The sequence below is a fragment of the Mobula hypostoma genome, chromosome 15 (genome assembly GCF_963921235.1).
Source record: "Mobula hypostoma chromosome 15, sMobHyp1.1, whole genome shotgun sequence".
NCBI classification, from domain to species: domain Eukaryota; kingdom Metazoa; phylum Chordata; class Chondrichthyes; order Myliobatiformes; family Myliobatidae; genus Mobula; species Mobula hypostoma.
Genome location: NC_086111.1, coordinates 71,579,793 through 71,604,583, shown reverse-complemented (window position 1 = coordinate 71,604,583; position 24,791 = coordinate 71,579,793). Strand labels below are relative to the sequence as shown.

The 24,791-nt window shown below is 46.3% G+C and overlaps 1 protein-coding gene across 1 annotated transcript in view; it reads left to right on the top strand.

Moving 5' to 3' along the window:
* The first annotated feature begins 2,154 nt into the window (after window positions 1-2,154).
* The window catches only part of LOC134357134 (monoglyceride lipase-like), a 32,875-nt gene continuing 10,238 nt past the window's right edge, over window positions 2,155-24,791 (top strand). Inside the window, exons 1-5 of the mRNA XM_063068432.1 lie at window positions 2,155-2,318; window positions 3,630-3,736; window positions 14,177-14,313; window positions 22,068-22,178; window positions 24,667-24,756. Of these exons, the coding sequence (XP_062924502.1) occupies window positions 2,155-2,318; window positions 3,630-3,736; window positions 14,177-14,313; window positions 22,068-22,178; window positions 24,667-24,756 (609 nt within the window). The remainder of the gene's footprint in view (window positions 2,319-3,629; window positions 3,737-14,176; window positions 14,314-22,067; window positions 22,179-24,666; window positions 24,757-24,791) is intronic.

Genomic DNA, 24,791 nt, shown 5'->3' with positions numbered 1-24,791 from the left:
CTGGGGTGTACACCATCTGATCCAGGTGACTTATCTACCTTCAGACCTTTCGGTTTCCCAAGAACCTTCTCTCTAGTAATGTTAACTTCATGCACTTCATGATCTCTAACACCCGAAACTTCCACCATACTGCTAGTGTCTTCCACAGTAAAGACTGATGCAAATTACTTATTCAGTTCATCCATGTTCCCTATTACTACCTCTCCAGCATAATTTTCCAGTGGTCTGATATTCACTCTCACCTTTCCTTCACAAGTATATATCTGAAGAAACTTCTGGTATCTTCTTTAATACTATTGGTTATCTTACTTTCGTATTACTTCTTTACGTTCTTAATGACTTTTTTAGTTGCCTTCTCTTGGTTTTTAAAAGCTTCCCAATCCTCTAATTTCCCACTAATTTTTGCTCTATTATATACCCTCTCTTTGGTTTTGACTTCTCATGTTACCCACCGTTGTATCATCTTTCCTTTAGAATACTTCTTCCACCTTTGTTTGTCTTCTGCATTCTGATTGAATGCCCTTGTTGGGCAGTCTTTCATTGATTCTATTATGGTCATTACTCTTGTTGAGTATGTCCATAAGAAAATAAATCTCAGAGTTGTATATGGTGACATACATATATTTTGATAATAAAGTTACTTTGAACTTTGAAATAAGCAATAAATATCGAGAACATGAGGAGTCCTTGAAAGTGAGATGATAAGTTGTGGGAACAGTTCAGTGATGGAGTGAGAGAAATCGAGTGAAGTTATCCCCTTTGGTTCAACAGCCTGATGGCTGAGGGTTAATAACTGTTCCTGAACCTGCTGGTGTGAGTCCTGAGGCTCCTGTACCTTCTGGTCTAATCTCACTGTCAGCTCAAAGGATAACAATCCTGTTAACACACACAAAATGCTGGAGGAACTCAACAAGTCAGGGAGCATCTATAGAGAGGAATAAACAGTAGATATTTTTGGCTGAGACCCTTCATTGGGACTGAAAAGAAAGGGGAAAGAAGCCAGAATAAGGAGATGAAGGGCAGGAGTAAATGCTGGCAGGTGATGGGTGAAACCAGGTGAAGGGGAAGGTAGGTGGGTGGTGGAGGAGGTTGAAGTGAGAAACTGGGAGGTGATAGTTGGAAAAGGTAAAGGGCTGAAGAAGGAATCTTCAACTTGATCAGGGCCAGTCATGCCCACGCATGGGGCATAAACTCCAAAGAAAAATGTATTGTTTATTGCGATACAGTGTGAAGTAGTCTCTTCGAGCCATGCCGCCCAGCAATCCCCCAATTTAATCCTAGGGACACTTGACAATGACCAATTAGCCTACCTACCAGTACGTCTTTGGACTGTGGGAGGAAACCAAAGCCCACAGAGCAAACCCACATAGTCACGGGGAGAACGTACAAACTCCTTTTGGGAATTGAACCCAGGGCTCCTGAGGTGTAAAGTGCTGTGCTAACCACCGTGCCACCTTCCTTCTTGCTGTCGAGCTAGCCTGTCTTTGGGATCCAGTACCTACATATCTCCAGTATCTGCATTGGTGAAATGTGGAAAGTCCCAGTAGACACGCCTACCTCCCCCCCTACCTGGCTTCACCTATCACTTTCCAGCCTGTATTCCTTTCCCTCTCCCCCTCACCCCGACTTCTTATGCTGATTCTTGTCCCTTCCTTTCCAGTCCTGATAAAGGGACTTCGCCCCAAACTTCAACTCTTTATTCCATTCTATGGATGTTGCCTGACTTGTTGATATCCTCCTGTACTTAGCATATTGATTTCCAGCACCTGCAGAATCTCTCGTATTTATGACAAACCCGTTCCTGAGTCCCGCGTCCTTAGAAGAAGGTGTAAGAATATTCTCAACAATGCCTTGGCGTTTGGATATAATGGTAGAATGGCAGGCAACCTCGGCACGAGTCCCTCGGCGTTCTGTGGTAGTTTGGCGCTCCAGAACGGTTATTCGTTTGAAGTCTTTGAGGGGTTCTATTTTAATTTCAAACCTGTTCGACTCGTTTAGTCTTCACAGATGAAGAATGCGTCCCCGTAACGAAGGCGCGCGGGTCAACGGAGAGTTATTAAAATGGCCGCTGGGTCTGGCGTTACCAACGGAAAGCGTTAAGATGCAGCTCGCCGAGTCGCCGACGATCCCCACCCTCGGCTTTCTCTCGAAAATATGATTCGTGTTTTATGTCATTGCTGTTACTGTCCCCGAAGGCCGATTGAAGCCGATGAAAGAAGGACCCCTCAAGGTTTATTTTACCGGGACCTCCCACATTTCATCAATGCAGATGGGAGTCGCCTGTTCTGTAGATACTGGATGCCAAAGACACCAGTCAGGTTAGCTCGACAGCAGGCACGAACTTCTTGTGTGGAGATTCCGATCTGGGGGAGTCACAGACGGTTTGATTGGAAAACGGGAGGTGGGAGCGGGAATGATCGAGGGGCAGAGGGGATATGGAACATTACAGCCAAGACCACCAGACGCAAAATGCTGGAGGAACTCAGCAGGTCAGGCAGCATCTGTGGAGAGGAACACACAAGCCCTGATGTCTTTAATAAACAAGACCACCTGTCCTGATGAAGAGTCTTGGCCCTCCTCTCCATAGACACTGCTTGACCTGCTGATTTCCTCAGGTATTTTGTGTGTGTTGCTCTGGATTCACAGCAGAATCTCTTATGTTTGCACATTACAGCCCAGGATGTTGTGCCAACCTTTTAACTACTAGACCAATCTAACCTTTCCCTCCCACATAACTCTCCATTTTTCTATCATCCATGCACCTAAGAGTTTCTTAAATGCCCCTAATGTACCTTCCTCTACCCTCACCCCTGGCAGTGTATTCCACACACCCATCACTCTGTGTAAAACTCTTACCTCTATCATCACCCCTGTACATTCATCTAATCATTTAAAAATTATACCCCTGGTATTAACCATTTCCCCTGGAAAAAGTCTCTGGCTATCCACTCTATCAATACCTTTCATCATCTTGTACACTTCTATCAGGTTGCCTCCCATCCTCCTTAGCTGGGATGGATGTTCAGTGAGATTGTGTGTGAACAGTTCCCTTTCAACTCCAATTCTCGTAATCGTTAACGCAAGAAAATCTGCAGATGCTGGAAATCCAAGCGATACACACAAAATGCAGGAGGAGCTCAGCTTCTGTGGAAAAGAGCAGACATTCAACGTTTCAGGTTGAGACCCTTCATCAGGGCTCATGAAGGGTCTCGGATGGAAACATCGACTGTCTACTCTCAGGGTGAACACACACAGGCTTTTTCTCAGGGAAGGGGAACTAAAAACTTGAGGGCATAGGTTTAAGGTGAGGGGAGAAGATTTAAAAAGGAACTGAGGGGCAACTTCTTCACACAGAGGGTGGTGGGTTTATGGAATAAGCTGCCAGAGGAAGTATTTGAGGTAGATACAATAACAATATTTATAGTTTTTGTTTTAGCCAGACATTTGGCTAAGTAACTACTAAAAGCTTAGATGGATATGGACCAAAGGCAGGTAACTAGGACTAACTTGAAGGGCACAATGGTCAACAGGGATGAAGGGCCTGTTTCTGTGTTGTAATACTCAATGCTATACTTTGAAGACCCTGATCTGACCTGCTGTTTAATTCATTTTGCTGCTAAATCCTCCAGAGCACTAATGATGATAATACATGATGCGGGTGAACACAGTGGCCGCTACGAGAACTTAGTTGAGTTATTCTTGGAGCTTTCCTTGCTCGTCTTCTCGCATGATCATGGTAGGTGTTGGGCGCTGGATCTGCGCACGACCACACAACAGGAGTTTACAACGCGTTTATTCTCAGCCACATCACGTTTCAGTGTTCAGCATCTGCCACACACAAAAAGTCACTCAAAGGTATTTCGTTTTATGGAGATACATCGTGGAATAGGCCCTTCCGGCCCTTGGAACCACGCTGCCCAGCAACTCCTGATTTATCCCTAGCCTAATCACGTGTGTGTGTTTTCCCTTCCAAGTGTACCAATTAAACTATTGAACCAAGAATCATGGATTGATAGGTTAATTACCCCCCTCGTGCAGAATCCAAGGCTAGTTCACGGGAAAACCTGTGCACTAATCCCGAAGATGCACAACATAAAACAAAAGATAATGGGCCAAATTTCATTTGTGATGGCTCACTGCCCATGCTCGCTAGTCAACTGCTTCCTAAACCTAAACATATTTCGGTGATATCACCTCTCAATATTCCAAACACCATTGGAAACCAGTCCAACAAGTTTGGCAGTGCAGTCTCCTCAAACTGTGAATCTACTAAAAAGCTTTGAGAATGGGAGGGTGGGCGGTAGGTGTAGGGTCGACAAATTTGACTGTGAAAGCTGTCAAACGGCTTGAAGGATTGCAGAGATCTCATTCACAAACATGTAAAGCCTAAAAGTGAAAAATACAATTTGAAAATTGGCAAAAAATTCAATAAAAATTAAAACACAAGTCAATGCTTGAATCGTACATTTAAAATCAACCCAATTAAATCGAACAGATGTCTTTAATCTCTCCGATGAAACTTTTGGAAGATTAAGAGGTGATAGCATTGGAATATACAAAGTTCTAAGGAGACACAAGAGACTGCAGATGCTGGAAATCCAGAGCAACACACACAAAATGCTAGAGGAGCTCAGCAGCTCAGGCTGTATCTGTGGAGAGAAATGGGCATTCAGCATTTCAGGTCAAGACCCTTCGGTGGTGGAAGACATCCAGTATAAAGAGGTGGGGGTGAGGGTTTGAGGAAGATCTGCTGATAAGTGGATCCAGGGGAGAAGGGGTGAGGGGTGCTGGGCAGACGGATGGGGGTGGGGTGCGGAGGGGAGTGGAGATCATGGCAGAGACTGGGAAGTGGGAGGATTAGGGAACACAAAAATTGATACAAAGAATATGTTAAAGTTATATTAAAGGAACAACATCTCATATTCCACCTTGGTAGCCTCCAACCTAATGGCAGGAACATCAATTTCTCTAATTCCCAATTACCACTTCTATCTGTCCCCTTTGTCCCTATCCCACCAGTGCCCATCACCCCATCTCTTTCCTCTCCCTCACCATTTTGTTCTTCCCTTCCCCCATGCATTCCACCCTCAGGTTCTTCTCCCCATTTCTTTCTCTTCAGATTCTATCAGATTCCGTCTTTTCAGCCCTTTGTCACTTCCACCTGTCACCTCTTTTTCCATTTCCCATTCTTCTCCATGCCTCACCTGCCTATCACCCCCTCTCACCTGGATCCTCCTATCACCCACAGGCTCATTCCACCATTTCCCACACCCACCCCCACCTCTTGTGTTAACTATCTCCTCTCTTCCTCTCTTTCTGTCCGGTCTTGATGAAGGATCTCAATCCAGAACATTGACTCTCCATTTTCATCAGTTGCTGCTGCCTGGCCCACTGAGTTTCTCGAGTATTTTGTGTTTTGCTTCAGAAGTCCAGCATCTGGAAATCCCTGTAACGAAACTCAATTTCCCTCAGGATCAATAAAGTATGTCTATGTCTATGTCTATTTTGTCAAGGATTATGTTTTCCATGTTCCGGGTATCTGAATATGTCAAAGGTCACAGTCTCAAAATAAGGTAATTCAGCTTTACAGGGTGGATCGAGATCAACTCTCCACCCTGTGGGTAGTTAACCTTTGTGGAGATGCAGTCCCTGGGTATCTTCAAGGCAGAGGTTGATGGATTCTTCTGAGTTTAGGGAAAACTGAGGTTGGTACAGAAAACCACTGTTGAGAAAAAAGCCCAGCTGTGGTGTGGTCAATGCAGAGGGGCTGGCCTTCATCCTCCTCCTCCCTCTATTGGAGGCAATGGGTTTGTTGCTTCTATCTATCCTCACAGGTGAAATGGGCAGAATTCCCAGCAAAACACTCCAGTAGAGTCAGAATCGGGTTTATTATCTCTGACGTATGACATAGAACTTGTTGTTTTGTGGCAGCAGTACAGTGCAGTACATTAAAAATTGCTACAAGTTATAATCATCATCATCACCATCATCATTATGTGCAGTGTCGTATGACGTGGGCGATCATGGTCTTTCCATGACCATGATTGTTCTTGGCAAATTTTTCTACAGAAGTGGCTTGCCATTGCCTTCTTCTGGGCAGTGTCTTTACAAGACAGGTGATCTAGCCATTACCAACACCCTTCAGAGATTGTCTGCCTGGTGTCAGTGGTCGCATCACCAGGACTTGTTATACGCACCACCTGCTCCCGTGGCTTCACGTGACCCTGATCAGGGGACTAAGCAGGTGCTACACCTTGCTTAAGGGTGTCCTGCAGGCGAGCAGAGGGAAGGAGCACCTTACACCTCCTTTAGTAGAGAAGTATCTCCATCCCGCCACCCAGACAAGTTATAATAACAAATATTTTAAAAAATAAGTAGTGCACAAATTGAGCAAAAAGTAAGGTCATGTCCATGGACCGTTCAGAAACCTGATGTCAGAGGGGAGAAAGCTGTTCCTAAAATGTCGAGTGCATGTCTTCAAGCTCCTGTATCTCCTCCCTGGTGACAGCAATGAGAAGAGGTTTTGTCCTGGATGGTGAAGAGTCCTTAACGCTGGATGCCGACTTCTTCAGGCATTGCCTATTGAAGATGTCCTCAATGGTGGGAAGGCTGCTGCCCATGGTGGAACAGGCTGAGACTACAAACCCCTGCAACACACAAAATGCTGGAGGAACTCAGCAGGCCAGGGCAGCATCTATGGAAAAGAATACAGTCAACGTTTCAGGCCAAAACCCTTCAGCAGGACTCAAATCTCTGCAGTTTTTTCCTATCCTGTACATTGGTGCCTCCACACCAGACACTGATGCAACCAGTCAGAAGGCTCTCCATGGTACTTCCATAGAAACTTGCTCAAGTCTTTGGTGTCATACCAGATCTCCACAAACTCCTAATGAAATATAACCGCCCTCTTTGTGATTGCATCAATGTGTTGGGCCCAGAATAGATCCTCAGAGATGTTGATATCCAGGAACTTGAAGCTGCTCACACCTTCCACTGCTGACCCCTGGCCAGGGTCAGAGGGCAGTGCATGATTCCCGAACTCCCTCACTAGAGAGGTGATAAATGCAGACGGCTCCACAGGGAACTGCCAACTCCTTTTGCCAATTTGGGGCAATAAAAGGAATTGGAAGATAGGAATTTTTTTTGGGTCATTTTATGCCTCTGATGTAATTCCCTTGCCATTCCCCTGAAACATGGAATCCAGGCGTGAACTCCAGAAAGCCATTAAGGGCGCCAAGAGGCAATATCAAGCCAAATTGGAAGATCAGGCTAACCAGAGGGATGCCAGTAGACTATGGCAGGGTCTAAATGAGATCACTGGGCGCAAAGAAAAGGCTGGGAGCATCAATAACTGTGGCGCTTCTCTTCCACTCGAACTTAACGTATTCTACGCAAGCAACACACATCAAAGTTGCTGGTGAACACAGCAGGCCAGGCAGCATCTCTAGGAAGAGGTACCCTCGACGTTTCAGGCCGAGACCCTTCGTCAGGACTAACTGAAGGAAGAGTTAGTAAGAGATTTGAAAGTGGGAGGGGGAGGGGGAGATCCAAAATGATAGGAGAAGACAGGAGGGGGAGGGATGGAGCCAAGAGCTGGACAGGTGATTGGCAAAGGGGATATGAGAGGATCATGGGACAGGAGGTCTGGGGAGAAAGACAAGTGGGGGGGAACCAGAGGATGGGCAAGGGGTATAGTCAGAGGGACAGAGGGAGAAAAAGGAGAGTGAGAGAAAGAATGTGTGTATATAATTAAATAATGGATGGGGTACGAGGGGGAAGTGGGGCATTAGCGGAAGTTAGAAAAGTCGATGTTCATGCCATCAGGTTGGAGGCTACCCAGACGGAATATAAGGTGTTGTTCCTCCAACCTGAGTGTGGCTTCATCTTTACAGTAGAGGAGGCCGTGGATAGACATATCAGAATGGGAATGGGATGTGGAATGAAAATGTGTGGCCACTGGGAGATCCTGCTTTCTCTGGTGGACAGAGCGTAGGTGTTCAGCAAAGCGGTCTCCCAGTCTGCGTCGGGTCTCACCATATATAGAAGGCCACATCGGGAGCACCGGATGCAGTATATCACCCCAGCCGACTCACAGGTGAAGTGTCATTCTACGCAAGATTCGCACAGAAGAGGAGTGTCCTGCTCCCTCCAAGATGATCTAGACCTGGTGGCATTGAGATTCATCATCACCGAGGAGGATGTTAGAAGGGCCTTCTTGAAGATAAATCCAAGGAAGGCGATGGGCCCAGATGGTGTCCCGGGACGGGTTCTCCGGGCCTGTGCAAGCGAGCTAGCTGGAGTGTTTGCTAACATCTTCAGCTGCTCCTTGCTTCAGTCTAAGATCCCCTCATGTTTTAAGAAAGCAATGATAATCCCAGTGCCGAAGAAGAGCAGTGTGGCATGCCTGAATGACTATCGACCTGTGGCTCTGACATCAATTGCTTTGAAGTGCTTCGAGAGATTGGTTATGGCACACATCAACCACAGCCTATCGGTCAACCTCGACGCTTCGCAATTCGCCTACCGGAGCAACAGGTCAACGGCAGATGCCATCTCTCTGGCCCTACATTCCTCCTTAGAACACCTGGAGAATAAAGATGTATACGTAAGGCTCCTTTTCATTGACTACAGCTCTGCCTTTAACACCATCATTCCAAATAAACTGATTCCTAAGCTCCGGAACCTGGGCCTTAGCACTCAGATCTGCAGCTGGATCTTCAACTTCCTCACAGACAGAACCCAGGCTGTAAAAATAGGGGACAAGCTCTCCTCTACAATCACTCTGAGCACCAGTGCCCCACAAGGCTGTGTACTCAGCCCCCTGCTGTGCTCACTGTACACCCATGATTGTGTAGCCAAGTTTCCATCAAACTCAATATATAAGTTTGCTGGTGACACCACAATTGTAGGCTGTATCTCGGGTAATGATGAGTTTGAGTACAGAGAGGAAATTAAGAACCTGGTGGCATGGTGCGAAGACAATTACCTATCCCTCAACGTCAGCAAGATGAAGGTTGTTGACTTCAGAAGGAGTAACGGACCGCACAACCCAATTTACATTGGTGGTGCTCAAGTGGAACAGGTCAAAAGTTTTAAGTTCCTCAGGGTCAATATCACAAATGTCCTGACTTGGTCCAACCAAGCAGAGGTCACTGCTAAGAAGGCCCACAAGCGCCTTTACTTCCTGAGAAAAGTAAAGAAATTTGGCCTGTCCCCTAAAACCCTCACTAATTTTTATAGATGCACCGTAGAAAGCATTCTTCTAGGGTGCATCACAACCTGGTATGGAAGTTGTCCTGTCCAACACCGAAAGAAGCTGCAGAAGATCGTGAACACAGCGTAGCACATCACACAAACCAATCTTCCGTCCTTGGACTCACTTTACACCGCATGCTGTCGGAGCAGTGCTGCCAGGATAATCAAGGACACGACCCACCCAGCCAACAGAGTTTTTGTCCCTCTTCCCTCCGGGAGAAGGCTCAGGAGCTTGAAGATTCGTACCGCCAGATTTGGGAACAGCTTCTTTCCAACTGTGATAAGACTGCTGAACGGATCCTGACTCGGATCTGGGCTGTACCCTCCAAATATTCGGACCTGCCTCTCGGTTTTTTGCACTACCTTACTTCCATTTTTCTATTTTCTGTTTATGATTTATAATTTAAATTTTTAATATTTACTATTTTTTATATTTGTAATCCAGGGAGTGTGAAGCGCAGAATCAAATATCGCTGTGATGATTGTACGTTCTAGTATCAATTGTTTGGCGACAATAAAGTATAAAGTATAAGTAGAAAAAGTATAAGCAGACCATTTCAAACAGTTACAGCCAGCCCAGTTACTTCAGTTCACAGACACAGATTGTTCTTCTGTATTGATCATTCTACCTTATCAAAGAACACTCCATGAATAATTTATTATTTGGAAATTATCTCTGGTTTACAATATTATTGATAGGGGCCTCGTTACATCCACTTTCGATTGCTTTAATCCAGCAAGGGTTAGTTCAGGAAACAGTTCACAAAAAGGTGGTCACAAGAACTGCCTCACAAAGTGGTGGACTCCATTCCTTGCCATGGCAACAACAAAGGCATTTGCTTTGTCTTTTTCCACTGTCCTTGACTTATTCCAGCTACTTGTTTTATAGATACTTCCTTCCTTCCTTCTTAACCAACAACCCTTTTCTCCAATTTTTACATTTCTGATAAAATGTCACTGACAAATATCATCTCGGTTTCTCACTCCATGGAGGCTGCCTGACCTGCTGAGTTCTTCCATCATTTTATGATTTTATCATCTCACAATCGGGATCAGAATCAGGTTTATTACCATCAACTGATATCGGTGGATGCAGGTTCAATTTCAACATTGAGAAATTTGGACAGGTACATGGATGGGAGGGATGTGGCAGGCTGTGGTCCAGGTACGTGTCGATGGGACTAGGCAAAATAACAGTTTGGCATGCACAAGATGGGCCAGGGGCCTGTTTCTATGCTAAAAATTCCAAAATTAATAAATAGCGCAAACTATGGATAATGAGGTAGTTTTCATGGATTCATGGACCATTCAGAAATCTAATAGTGGAGGGGAAGAAGATTTGAGGTTGGATCTTCATGCTCCTGTACCTTCTTGATGGTAGTAAGAGGGCTATCCTAGATAGTCAGAGTCCTTGGCAATGGATGCTGCCTTTTGAGGAACCATCTCTGGAAGACGTCCTCAACAGTGAACTGTGTGGTGCCTGTGTTGGAGTGGCCTGTCTTGGATTGGTGATTGTGGGTTGACGTATTCCTGGATCATTCAGGCACTGTACAGTGTCTCTAAGTTCCCACCACTACTCATCTATTGTGAACACTCACACACGAATCTGCCTTTGCAATGGAATGAGAGAGTGGCCTTAATTATCATTATGTAATTGGAACATAGAACAGAACTGTAACAGTCCTTTTGGCACAGATCTCTGCGCTGGCCACAATGCCAATTTAAACTAATCTGGCTGTACATGGTCCATGTTCCTCTATTCCCCGTCTGTGTATGTGCCTGTCTAAATGACTCCTAAATGTTGTTATTGTACATTCTTCTGTCAACCCTCTGGCATTGCTTTCCATGCCACTATCACTCCATCAGACAAAATAATCAAAGACCCCACCCACCCCGGCTTCGCTCTCCCATCAGGCAGAAACTGCAAAAGCAACACACATCAAAGTTGCTGGTGAACGCAGCAGGCCAGGCAGCATTTCTACGAAGAGATACGGTCGACGTTTCAGGCCGAGACCCTTCGTCAGGACAAACTGAAGGAAGAGTTAGTAAGAGATTTGAAAGTGGGAGGGGGAGGGGGAGATCCAAAATGATAGGAGAAGACAGGAGGGGGAGGGATGGAGCCAAGAGCTGGACAGGTGATTGGCAAAGGGGATATGAGAGGATCATGGGACAGGAGGTCCGGGGAGAAAGACAAGGGGGGGCGGGGAACCAGAGGATAGGCAAGGGGTATAGTCAGAGGATCAGAGGGAGAAAAAGGAGAGTGAGAGAAAGAATGTGTGTATATAAATAAATAACGGATGGGGTACGAGGGGGAGGTGGGGCATTAGCGGAAGTTAGAAAAGTCGATGTTCATGCCATCAGGTTGGGGCTACCCAGACGAAATATAAGGTGGTGTTCCTCCAACCTGAGTGTGGCTTCATCTTTACAGTAGAGGAGGCCGTGGATAGACATGTCAGAATGGGAATGGGATGTGGAATGAAAATGTGTGGCCACTGGGAGATCCTGCTTTCTCTGGCGGACAGAGCGTAGGTGTTCAGCAGAACGCTCTCCCAGTCTGCGTTGGGTCTCGCCAATATGTAGAAGGCCACATCAGGAGCACCGGACGCAGTATATCACCCCAGCCAACTCGCAGGTGAAGTGTCGCCTCACCTGGAAGGGCTGTCTGGGACCCTGAATGGTGGTAAGGGAGGAAGTGTAAGGGCATGTGTAGCACTTGTTCCGCTTACACGGATAAGTGCCAGGAGGGAGATCAGTGGGGAGGGATGGGGGGGACGAATGGACAAGGGAGTTGCATAGGGAGCGATCCCTGCGGAATGCAGAGAGAGGTGGGGAGGGAAAGATGTGCTTAGTGGTGGGATCCCGTTGGAGGTGGCGGAAGTTACGGAGAATAATATATTGGACCCGGAGGCTGGTGGGGTGGTAGGAGAGGACCAGGGGAACCCTATTCCTAGTGGGGTGGCGGGAGGATGGAGTGAGAGCAGATGTGCGTGAAATGGGGGAGATGCGTTTGAGAGCAGAGTTGATAGTGGAGGAAGGGAAGCCCCTTTTCTTTAAAAAAAGGAGGACATCTCCCTCGTCCTGGAATGAAAAGCCTCATCCTGAGAGCAGATACGGCAGAGACGGAGGAATTGCGAGAAGGGGATGGCGTTTTTGCAAGAGACAGGGTGAGAAGAGGAATAGTCCAGATAGCTATGAGAGTCAGTAGGCTTATAGTAGACATCAGTGGATAAGCTGTCTCTAGAGACAGAAAGATCTAGAAAGGGGAGGGCGGTGTCGGAAATGGACCAGGTAAACTTGAGGGCAGGGTGAAAGTTGGAGGCAAAGTTAATAAAGTCAACGAGTTCTGCATGCGTGCAGGAAGCAGCGCCAATGCAGTCGTCGATGTAGCGAAAGAAAAGTGGGGGACAGATACCAGAATAGGCACAGAACATAGATTGTTCCACAAAGCCAACAAAAAGGCAGGCATAGCTAGGACCCATACGGGTGCTCATAGCTACACCTTTAGTTTGGAGGAAGTGGAAGGAGCCAAAGGAGAAAGATCGACAGCATGGACCACCAGGCTGACTGTTATAAAACTATTGAATGGTTCCCTAGTATGATAAGATGGACTCTTGACCTCACAATCTATCTCATTATCACTCTATACCGCCTGTTACTCCAATGGCGTTTCGGGCAGCAATAAAGGTTCTCCATCTCTGACAGTGCTCAGAGCTTCCTTCATCGTATCAGTAGCCCGGTTTTCACTATTGTCAGTCATGCAAGACCCAGGTGGAGACTCAGGAACACCATCACACTCAGATGTAGAAGGATTCTTCATTGCTGTTTCTGTAACAGTTTTGTTTTACCAGTCAGGGTTGTTAGCCCTGGGCTGAACCCCAAATCCTGGAAGACCAGTAGACCACTCTTAGTCTGGCCTCTACCCTTTGACATGTTTGGCATGGGCAACCCTACCAAGAGCCAAAGCATAAAGTCCTGACTCCAGCTGACATACAGTAGCTCTCCAGGTCATAGAGGCACCCAGGCCTCCAAACCATGACGAGGTTTGTGGTCCTCTTGAAGGAACCTCATTATGACCTTGCACCTTATTGTTTACCTGCACTGCACTTTCTCTGTAACTGAAACGCTTTATTCTACATTCTGTTATTGTTATACCTTGTTCTACCTCAATGCTATCTGTTTTCATGCTATCTGTTTTCATGCTATCCATATAGATCATTTTCACTGTTCCTCAGTATATGTGACAATAATAAACCAATTTGCCAATTTAATTTTAATTTATTCTCTGTGTAAAAACACTTGCATGATAAATATTCTCTAAATTTTTACAAATTACAGAGGAGGTGTTTGCTGTCCTGAGGCAAATGAGGGTAGATAAATCCCTGGGGCTGAAAGGTGTTCTCTCGGGAGGCAAGTACGGAAATTGCTGGGGCCCTAGCAGAGCTATTTAAATCATCCTTAGCAAAAGCTGAGGTTCTGGAGGATTGGAGGGTAGCCAGTGTTGTTGCGCTATTGAAGAAAAGCTCTAACCATACACCAGGAAATTATAGACCAGTGAGCCTGACATCAGTAGTGGGAAAGTGTAGATGGAATCCTATGGGGGAGAGACTGGTTCCTGTGATGTACTGAGCTGTATCCATCATCCTCTGTGGTTTCTAGCAGTCATGGGCAAAGCAGTTGCTGTCCCAAGCCATTATGCATTCATGAAGGGAAGTAGCCAGTTGACACTTTGAGTCTCAGCCTGAAATGTCGACTGTCCACTTCCCTCCAGAAATGCAGCCTGACCTGCACTTTGTATGTTGTCCCAGAACTCCGCCAGCAGATTGTTTACAGTGAGTATCGCCCTCGTTTGGATATCTCATTTGACTTTTGTGGGGGGGGGTGGCTCCTCGTTAACATCTAAATCTTCTTCCTCCTCACTCAGTTGGACACGGACAGAGTGAAGGGAAGCGTCTGAATATATCGGATTTCAGAATTTACATCCGTGACTGCCTGCAACACATCGACATAATGAAGAGGCAGCATCCAAATCTAAAGCTTTATACCATTTCCTTCTCCATGGTAAGTAGCTTCATGGAACAAAAAGTTACGATAGTGTGACACAATTACAGCACCAGCCACCCGGGGACAATTCTGACTCTGGCTGTAAGGAGTTTATACATTCTCCCGGTGACCACGTGAGTTTCCTCCAGGTGCTCCGGTTTCCACCCATATTCCAAAAATGTACAGGTTAGTCAGTTAATTGTTATATGGGTGTAATTGGGGAGCGTGGGCTCATTGGGCTGGATAGGCCTGTCACTGTGCTGTATCTCTAAAACATATAAAAATAAAAAGATACAAATGAATTAATCTGGGTAGCATTCAGTTTTCTCAGTGTTTCTACACATGAACAAGGGGGTGAGTAACATAACCTGGAACTCAGACTCAATGATTGAGCATTCAACCATGCAGCACTGGCCAGGCCACTCAGCCACAATGTTTTGCCAATCTTGACGTTAATTTGTATTAATTTTCCTCTTCCTGTGTTTCATCCATATCCCTCCATTCCCTTCATATTTATGTTTCTATCTTAAATCTTCTTAAACTCCCCTTGTAACCTGTTCCTGGCACCTTCCACTCTCTGTGTGTAAAAAAAAACTCACCTCCACCCACAATGTTAAAAGCAGGTCCTCCACTGTTTGACATTTCTACCCTGGGGAAAGAATTCAGACTGTCAGAGCCTGTCATAATTTTAGTGACTTCTCACAGGTCTCTCCTCAGTCTTCGATGCTGTGGGGCAAGGATTCCCAGCATGGTGTCCATGGACCCTTTGCTTAATGGTATTGATCCAGGGCATAAAACAGGTTGGGTCCCTGCTCTAAGGAGAACAACCTACGTTTGTGCAACTTGTCCTTATAGCACATACACTGTAACCTAGATAGTATCCTGGTTAACCTGTTCTGAGCCCCCTCCACAGTCTCCACATCCTTCCTATAGTGGAGCAACCAGAGCTACACACATTGCTCCAAATGCAGTCTGACTAAAGTTTAATATAGCTGCAGCATAACTTCCTTACTCTTATGCTTGGTTTGTTGCCTCCCGGGTGCCAGAGTCCGGGATGTCTCTGACCGGGTGCACGACATCCTGGTACGAGAGGGAAAGCAACCAGAAGTCATGATACATGTTGGGACCAATGACATAGGCAGGAAGAGGGATGAGGTCCTGAAGTGTGAGTTTCGGGAACTAGGCAGAAGGCTGAAGAACAGGACCTCAAGGGTGGCGTTCTCAGGATTGCTGCCAGTGCTACGTGACAGTGATGGTAAGAATTGGAGGAGATGGCAGTTGAATGCGTGGCTGAGGAGTTGGTGCAGGGAGCAGGGTTTTAGATTTTTGGATCATTGGGATCTCTTCTGGGGAAGGTAGGACCTGTACAGATTGGATGGGTTGCACCTGAACTCGAGGGGGAGCAATATCCTTGCAGGTAGGTTTGCTAGCATGGGTTGAGAGGGTTTAAACCAATTTGCAAGGAGGTTGGGACCTGGAGCGATAGAGCAGTGAAAGAAGTGCATGGAGTAAAGCCAGATCTAACATATAGAGAGGCTTTGAGGAAAGAGAAGCAGAATAAACGATGTAAAGACACTAAGGTAGAAGGGCTGAAATGTGTGTACCTCAATGCAAGAAGCATCAGGAACAAAGGTGATGAACTGAGAGCTTGGATACATACATGGAATTATGATGTAGTAGCCATTACAGAGACTTGGCTGGCACCGGGGCAGGAATGGATTCTCAATATTCCTGGATTTCAGTGCTTTAAAAGGGATAGAGAGGACGGAAAAAGGGGAGGAGGGGTGGCATTACTGGTCAGGGATACTATTACAGCAACAGAAAGGGTGGGTAATGTAGCAGGATCCTCTTTTGAGTCAATATGGGTGGAAGTCAGGAACAGGAAGGGAGCAGTTACTCTGTTGGGGGTATTCTGTAGGCCCCCTGGTAGCAGCAGAGATACAGAGGAGCAGATTGGGAGGCAGATTTTGGAAAGGCGCGAAAATAACAGGGTTGTTATCATGGGTGACTTTAACTTCCCTAATATTGATTGGCACCTGATTAGTTCCAAGGGTTTAGATGGGGCAGAGTTTGTTAAGTGTGTCCAGGACGGATTCCTGTCACAGTATGTGGACAGGCCGACCAGGGGGAGTGCCATACCAGATCTAGTACTAGGTAATGAACTGGGTCAGGTCACAGATCTCTCAGTGGGTGAACATCTGGGGGACAGTGACCACCGCTCCCTGGCCTTTAGCATTACCATGGAAAAGGATAGAATCAGAGAGGACAGGAAAATTTTTAATTGGGGAAAGGCAAATTATGAGGCTATAAGGCTAGAACTTGTGGGTGTGAATTGGGATGATGTTTTTGCAGGGAAATGTACTATGGACATGTGGTCGATGTTTAGAGATCTCTTGCGGGATGTTAGGGATAAATTTGTCCCGGTGAGGAAGATAAAGAATGGTAGGGTGAAGGAACCATGGGTGACAAGTGAGGTGGAAAATCTAGTCAGGTGGAAGAAAGCAGCATACATGAGGTTTAGGAAGCAAGGATCAGATGGATCTATTGAGGAATATAGGGAAGCAAGAAAGGAGCTTAAGAAGGGGCTGAGAAGAGCAAGAAGGGGGCATGAGAAGGCCTTGGCGAGTAGGGTAAAGGAAAACCCCAAGGCATTCTTCAATTATGTGAAGAAGAAAAGGATGCAGGAGTGAAGGTAGGACCGATTAGAGATAAAGGTGGGAAGATGTGCCTGGAGGCTGTGGAAGGGAGGAGCGAGGTCCTCAATGAATACTTCTCTTCGGCATTCACCAATGAGAGGGAACTTGATGATGGTGAGGACAATATGAGTGAGGTTGATGTTCTGGAGCATGTTGATATCAAAGGAGAGGAGGTGCTGGAGTTGTTAAAATACATTAGTACAGATAAGTCCCCGGGGCCTGACGGAATATTCCCCAGGCTGCTCCATGAGGCAAGAGAAGAGATTGCTGATCCTCTGGCTAGGATCTTTATGTCCTCGTTGTCCACGGGAATGGTACCGGAGGATTGGAGGGAGGTGAATATTGTCCCTTTGTTCAAAACATGTAGTAGGGATAGTCCGGATAATTATATACCAGTGAGCCTTACGTCTGTGGTGGGAAAGCTGTTGGAAAAGATTCTTAGAGATAGGATCTATGGGCATTTAGAGAATCATGGTCTGATCAGGGACAGTCAGCATGGCTTTGTGAAGGGCAGATCGTGTCTAACCAGCCTGATAGAGTTCTTTGAGGAGGTGACCAGGCATATAGATGAGGGTAGTGCAGTGGATGTGATCTATATGGATTTTAGTAAGGCATTTGACAAGGTTCCACACGGTAGGCTTATTCAGAAAGTTAGAAGGCATGGGATCCAGGGAAGTTTGGCCAGGTGGATTCAGAATTGGCTTGCCTGCAGAAGGCAGAGGGTGGTGGTGGAGGGAGTACATTCAGATTGGAGGATTGTGACTAGTGGTGTCCCACAAGGATCTGTTCTGGGACCTCTACTTTTCATGATTTTTATTAACGACCTGGATGTGGGGATAGAAGGGTGGGTTGGCAAGTTTGCAGACGACACAAAGGTTGGTGGTGTTGTAGATAGTGTAGAGGATTGTCAAAGATTGCAGAGAGACATTGATAGGATGCAGAAGTGGGCTGAGAAGTGGCAGATGGAGTTCAACCCGGAGAAGTGTGAGGTGGTACACTTTGGAAGGACAAACTCCAAGTACAAAGTAAATGGCAGGATACTTGGTAGTGTGGAGGAGCAGAGGGATCTGGGGGTACATGTCCACAGATCCCTGAAAGTTGCCTCACAGGTGGATAGGGTAGTTAAGATAGGGTGTTAGCTTTCATAAGTCGAGGGATAGAGTTTAAGAGTCGCGATGTAACGATGCAGCTCTATAAAACTCTGGTTAGGCCACACTTGGAGTAGTGTGTCCAGTTCTGGTCAGCTCACTATAGGAAGGATGTGGAAGCATTGGAAAGGGTACAGAGGAGATTTACCAGGATGCTGCCTGGTTTAGAGAGTATGCATTATGATCAGAGATTAAGGGAGCTAGGGCTTTACTTTTTGGAGAGAAGGAGGATGAGAGGAGACATGATAGAGGTGTACAAGATAATAAGAGGAATAGAAAGAGTGGATAGCCAGCGCCTGTTCCCCAAGGCACCACTGCTCAATACAAGAGGACATGGCTTTAAGGTGAGGGGTGGGAAGTTCAAGGGGGGTATTAGAGGAAGGTTTTTTTACTCAGAGAGTGGTTGGTATGTGGAATGCACTGCCTGAGTCAGTGGTGGAGGCAGATACACTAGTGAAGTTTAAGAGACTACTGGACAGGTATATGGAGGAATTTAAGGTGGGGGGTTATATGGGAGGCAGGGTTTGAGGGTTGGCACAACATTGTGGGCCAAAGGGCCTGTACTGTGCTGTACTATTCTATGTTCTATGTTCTGTGCTCAACACCCCTACCAGTAAAGGCAAGCATGCCATACGCCTTCTTTACCATCTTATCCACTTGCACTGATGACACCACTGCTGCTGGCGGAATCTCAGATGGCAATGAGGAGACATACAGAAGTGAGATAGATCGGCATATTGAGTGGTGTCACAACAACCTCACACTCAATATCAGAAAGACCAAGGGATGATTGTGGACTTCAGGAAAGAGAAATCAGGAGAACACAGACCAGTCCTCATCAATGGGTTTGTCATGGAGAGGGTGAGCAGCTGTCAATATCTCAGAGGGTCTCTCCTGGGCCCTACATATTGATGCAATCATGAAGAAGGCACGCCGATGGCGATACTTCATTAATAGTTTGAGGAGATTTGGTATGCCATCAAAGACTCTAGCAAATTTCTACAGATGTAGTGTGGAGAGCATTCTGACTGGTGGCATCGCTAGCTGGTAGGAAGGCTCCAATGTGCAGGGATTCAAAGAGGCTGCAGAGGATTGTAGACTTAGCCAACTCCATCACGGGCACAAGCCTCCCCACCATTGAGTATATCTTCAAGAGACAGTGCCTCAGGAAGCTGGCATCTATCATTAAGGACCCTCACCATCCCAGGTCACGTTTCTGGTGTTGATGTAGCATGCCCACAACTTACTACCTCTAACCTGTATGTCTTTGGAAACCGGAGCACCAGGAGGAAACCCATGTGGTCATGGGGAGAATGCACAGACTCCTTACAGATAGGAACTGAACTCTGATCGCTGGCACTGTAAAGCGTTATGCTCGCCACTACATTATGGTGCTGCCCAACCATCGTCACCAACACAACTTCTATAGTCTGGAAGTCTTTACAGATTCCTTCCCCTTACCAGCGTGTTGTCTGCACTTCCCTCTTCTCTATCATAGAACATAGAACATAGAATAGTACAGCACAGTACAGGCCCTTCGGCCCACAATGTTGTGCCAACCCTCAAACCCTGCCTCCCATATAACCCCTCACCTTAAATTCCTCCATATACCTGTCTAGCGGTCTCTTAAATTTCACTAGTATATCTGCCTCCACCACTGACTCAGGCAGTGCATTCCACGCACCAACCACTCTCTGAGTGAAAAAACTTTCTCTAATATCCCCCTTGAACTTCCCACCCCTTACCTCAAAGCCATGTCCTCTTGTACTGAGCAGTGGTGCTCTGGGGAAGAGGCGCTGGCTATCCACTCTATCTATTCCTCTTGTACACTTCTATCATGTCTCCTCTCACCCTCCTTCTCTCCAGACAGTAAAGCCCCAATTCCCTTAATCTCTCATCATAATGCATACTCTCTAAACCAGGCAGCATCCTGGTAAGTTTCCTCTGTACCCTGTCCAATGCTTCCACATCCTTCCTATAGTGAGGCGACCAGAACTGGACACAATACTCCAAGTGTGGCCTAACCAGAGTTTTACACAGCTGCATCATTACCCTGCAACTCTTAAACTCTATCCCTTAACTTATGAAAGCTAACACTCCATAAGCTTTCTTAACTACCCTATCTACCTGTGAGGCAACTTTCAGGGATCTGAGGACATGTACCCCCAGATCCCTTTGCTCCTCCACACTACCAAGTATCCTGCCATTTACTTTGTACTCTGCCTTGGATTTTATCCTGTTAAACATGCTCAGGGCATCAGTCAGATTCAATGTAACGAATGCTGTACACTGTACTACCAAACCATCCAAGCAACAAGAGCCTCCAGGACATCAGTGTGGAAGCTGGCTGCCGTTAACTCGAGTCTGAGATGTCACCTCTTCTAGCCAGAGTGGCCCCTACTCCCCAATCCGCTGGTAGAGGGGACTGGTGTTACTCTGGTATCGCCATCATTTTGCAATATCTGTCCCTCAATCAACACAAGATCAGATTATCTGACAGTGTTGTAGCAATTGCTTTGTTCAAAGTGATTGCTAGTTTTACCCACCTTCTGTAGTCGCCTCATGACATGAGGGGCTTGGGGGCTTCAGAGAGAGTGCAGAAGAGGTTCACCAGGATTTGCTGCCTGGATTAGAGGGTTCAGCTATACGGAAAGGTTGGACAAACTTGGATTGTTTTCTCTGAAGCATCAGAAGTTGTGGGGAGACCGGACAGCAGTTTATAAAATGTTGAGGGGCAGAGACAGGGTAGTTAGAGCATTTTTCCATGGTGGAAATGTCAAATTCTAGAGGGCATAGCTTTAAGATGAGAGGAAAGAGGTTTAAAGGGGGTGCGTATGATTAGTTTTTGTTTTTACACAGAGTGGTGGGTGCCTGAAATCCACTGCCAGAGGCCGTGGTGGAGGCCGAGGCAATAGTGGCACTTAAGAGGCTTTTAGATGAACATGTGAACATGGAGATATATGGCAGTTTGTTTTAGCATGATTTGGCACCATGATTGGCACACACGTTGCTGACTTATCCTTAGCAACACACACACACACAAAATGCTGGAGGAACGCAGCAGGTCAAACAGCATCTGTGGAAAAGAGGCTGTGGGCCTACACTGGGGTTCTGATCTGAGGACTCCGTTGGTTCAGAACGCCGTTGTTCGCTTCAGTTGTTTGCATGCTCTGTATTTTGTTTTCTTTCTCTAGCACATCGAGTGCTGGTCTTTTATTTTTATTTTTATTCTTTTTTTTCTTTAATTGGGTTCTTTGGGGTTTCTTGGGTTCTTCTCAGGTAGTTTTGTGGCTACCTGAGAGCAAGCAAATCTCAAGGTTGTGTAATTTATATATTCTTTGATCATAAATATAGTTGAACTTGAATCTTGAAACAGTCGACGTTTCAGGCTGAGACCCTTCTTCAGGACTGACAGGCAAGGGAAAAGATGCCTGAACAAAATTTCTTCCCCTTTTCCTTTATTCTCCACTCTTACATTTTACGTCTTCTACCTGCCTACTACTTCCCCGGGTCCCCTCCTCTTCCTCTTTCTCCTATGGTCCACACTCCTTTCCTGTCGGATTCCTTCTTCTCCTACCCTTGAGCTTTCCCACCAACTTGGCTTCATCTATCACCTTCTAGCTAGCCTCTTTCCCCTTACCCCTCCTTCCTTCTCAGTCCCGAAGAAGGGTCTCGGCCTGAAACATCAACTGTTTACTCTTTTCTGTAGATGCTGCCTGACCTGCTGAGTTCCTCCAGCATTTTGTTCTGGATTCCAACATCTGCGATTTCGCGTGTTTGCTGAATTATCCCTGTAGTCTTCTATATTCAATGTTCTCAGAGTGTCTGAACTTAAAAATAACTTACTAGCCTTGGGATTGCTCTAAGCGGTGACAGGAGCTAAATAAATGTCTTTATTCTTCCATTTCTGCCACTTCTTGCATTCCAGGGAGGACTGATACAAATCTATATCATGAACAAGAGACCAAATATTGTGGCAGGGGCAATTTTTCTAGCACCCCTGGTCCTCATGAATCCTGAATCAGCAACTCCAATTAAGGTAAAAACAGACTCTTGAAACACCAGATGTTTCCAGTACTATTAGGTTCCATTTGCTCCGGCACCCATTCTTGCTCCATGTAGTCAGAGCAGGTCTGATCATTCTGTTACCATGGTACCCCACTGGGCACAATGAGTTCTAAGTGACCACTAGGCCTCAGGGAGTCGAGGAGCATCTGTGAGGGGAGAAGGAATCATCGACATTTTGGGTCGAAACTATCAGATCTAAGTCCTGATGCAGGGTCTTGACCCCAAAATGTCGACAATTCCTTTCTCTCCGGGGAAGTGTGGGTTCAAATTCAACATTTCAGGTAAGTTTGGATAAGTGCATGGATGGAAGGGGTACAGAGGGCTATGGTCCAGGTGCGGATCAGTGGGACTAAGCAGAGTAACAGTTCAGCATGGACCAATGGGGCTGTTTCTGTGCAGCCGTGCTCTAGGACTCAATGGCAATGACTCCGACAGATGCTACTTGACCCACTGGGTCCCTCTGGTAGACTGTGTGTTGCTCCAGACTCCAGCTTCTGCTGTCTCTGTTGTCCCCATCTAATTCACACTAATCCTGTTTCCCAACACATTTGCAGATGATACAAAGATCAGTGGCACTGTGAATAGTGTAGATTGCCAAAGAACACAGCAGGATATAAATCAGTTACAGATATGGGCAGAGAAATGGCAGATGGAGTTTAATCCTTTCAAGTGTAGGTGTTGCACTTTGGGATGTCAAATGTAAAGGGGGTGGCAGTTTCTATCGTATACGATGATGACAGGAATCCTGTACAGGAGAGATTTTAAAATGGAAAAGCTGCTGCACTGGGACAGTTCCACTCACCTGACCTCAAAATCCAGCTTCTGTGGGACAGGTAGTCGTCACAATTGGGGTCTTCCTTGGTTGCAATGGTTGGCCATAACTTGTTCTGTGCCTCATCATGTCCTTTGCTCTCCACGGAGCGTTGCAGAACCACCTGGCTGTTGGATCTCACTATAGATCTCATCGCACCCCGCCCCCCAGTCTGCCAGAGCTGACTTCACATGCTAGGACAGGCATGTCCCTACCTCACCGGGGTATGAGGCCCGACGGCTACCCTCACCTGGTTTAGCCCACCTGTCGAAGTGGTGTACCAGGGTGTGGCCACCGTTGCACGCCAACAGTTACTTGAAGCCACAGATGAGAGTTGAATGTCTGGTGGGGACCAAAGGCGAGAGAGCTGCCCCAGACTGGACACAACGAGTCCATTCACCAGAGGAGCTGCCTCTCCCCGAATACCCCATACGCCCCAAATGCAAAGAGACAGTACACAGTTATGACAGGATAATTAAGTGTGTTGATGTACAGAGGAATCTTGGGGTTAAAATCCATATCTTCCTGAAGGTAGCTATGTGGTAAAGAAGGCGTTTGTGTTCTTGCCTTTATTAGTCAAGGCTTTGAGTTCGAGTCAAGAAGTTATGTGTCAGCTTTATAAAACTCTAATCAGGCTGCGTCTGGAGCAGGGGTTCCCAACCTTTTTTTTTGAACCGCTACCATTAACTGAGGGGTCTGTGGACCCCAGATTGGGAGCCCCTGATCTAGAGTTTTGCATTCACCCCATTACAGGAGGCTGTGGAGAAAGTGCAGAAGAGGTTTGCCAGGATGTTGCCTGGATTAGAGGATATGTGCTACATGGAGAGGTTAGACAAACTTGGGTTGCTGTCTCTGAGGCTGCAGATGCTGAGAGGAGAACGGGTAGATGATTATAAGATTATGAGAAACAAAGACAGAGTAGGTAGCCAGTGTCTTCTTGTTAGGTTCAAAATGTCTAATAGTAAGGAGTATGCATTTAAAGTGGGACGCGGTAAATTTAAAGGGAAAGTTCAGGGCAAGTTCTTCTACACAGAGTGGCAAGTACCTTGAATGTGCTTCCAGGGGTGGTGGTGAAGATGGATACTACAGAGACAATTAAGAGGCTATGAGGTGAAAGTACAGCGAATGGAGGGATATGGACATTGAGTGGCAGAAGAGATGAGTTACACCACAGAGATCGGATCATAATTAGGCAATTCAGCCCATTGAGTCTGCTCCACCATTCGATTGTGCCTGATTTATTTTCCCGCTCACTACATTTGATGTTTAATTACTAATTTAATTAGTTTGGCATGACGACATGGGCCGGAGCACCTTTCCCAGTGCTGGGCTATGTTCTACATTCCAAATATACTCCAGAAAAGGCCATTCATGTCTCTGACACCAATTTTGTCCACTATGATTGGCTCTTCATTTCAGTTCGGTGACCCAAACATACACCCCCCCCCCACTGTGACCGAGGAATTTTAATCCCAGTGTGTAAGAATGCCGTGAGACCTCCAGCCCCAAGTTCCTGATGTGTGCTGGGATCCAATCGGTGACGTACATCTTCTCATCTCAGTTGTCCACAGCCCCAGATCTCTACGAGAACAGCGTCTAATCAAGGGCAGGGACTTTACTCAAATTCTTTTTGTTTTCTCTACTCTAGATGTTTCTGGCCAAAGTGATGTATCACATGTTACCACGCTTACCCCTGGGGTACATAGATCCCCATGCAATATCCACCAACGAACATGAGGTGTGTCGGTCTTTTCCTAGTTAAATAAGGAATTC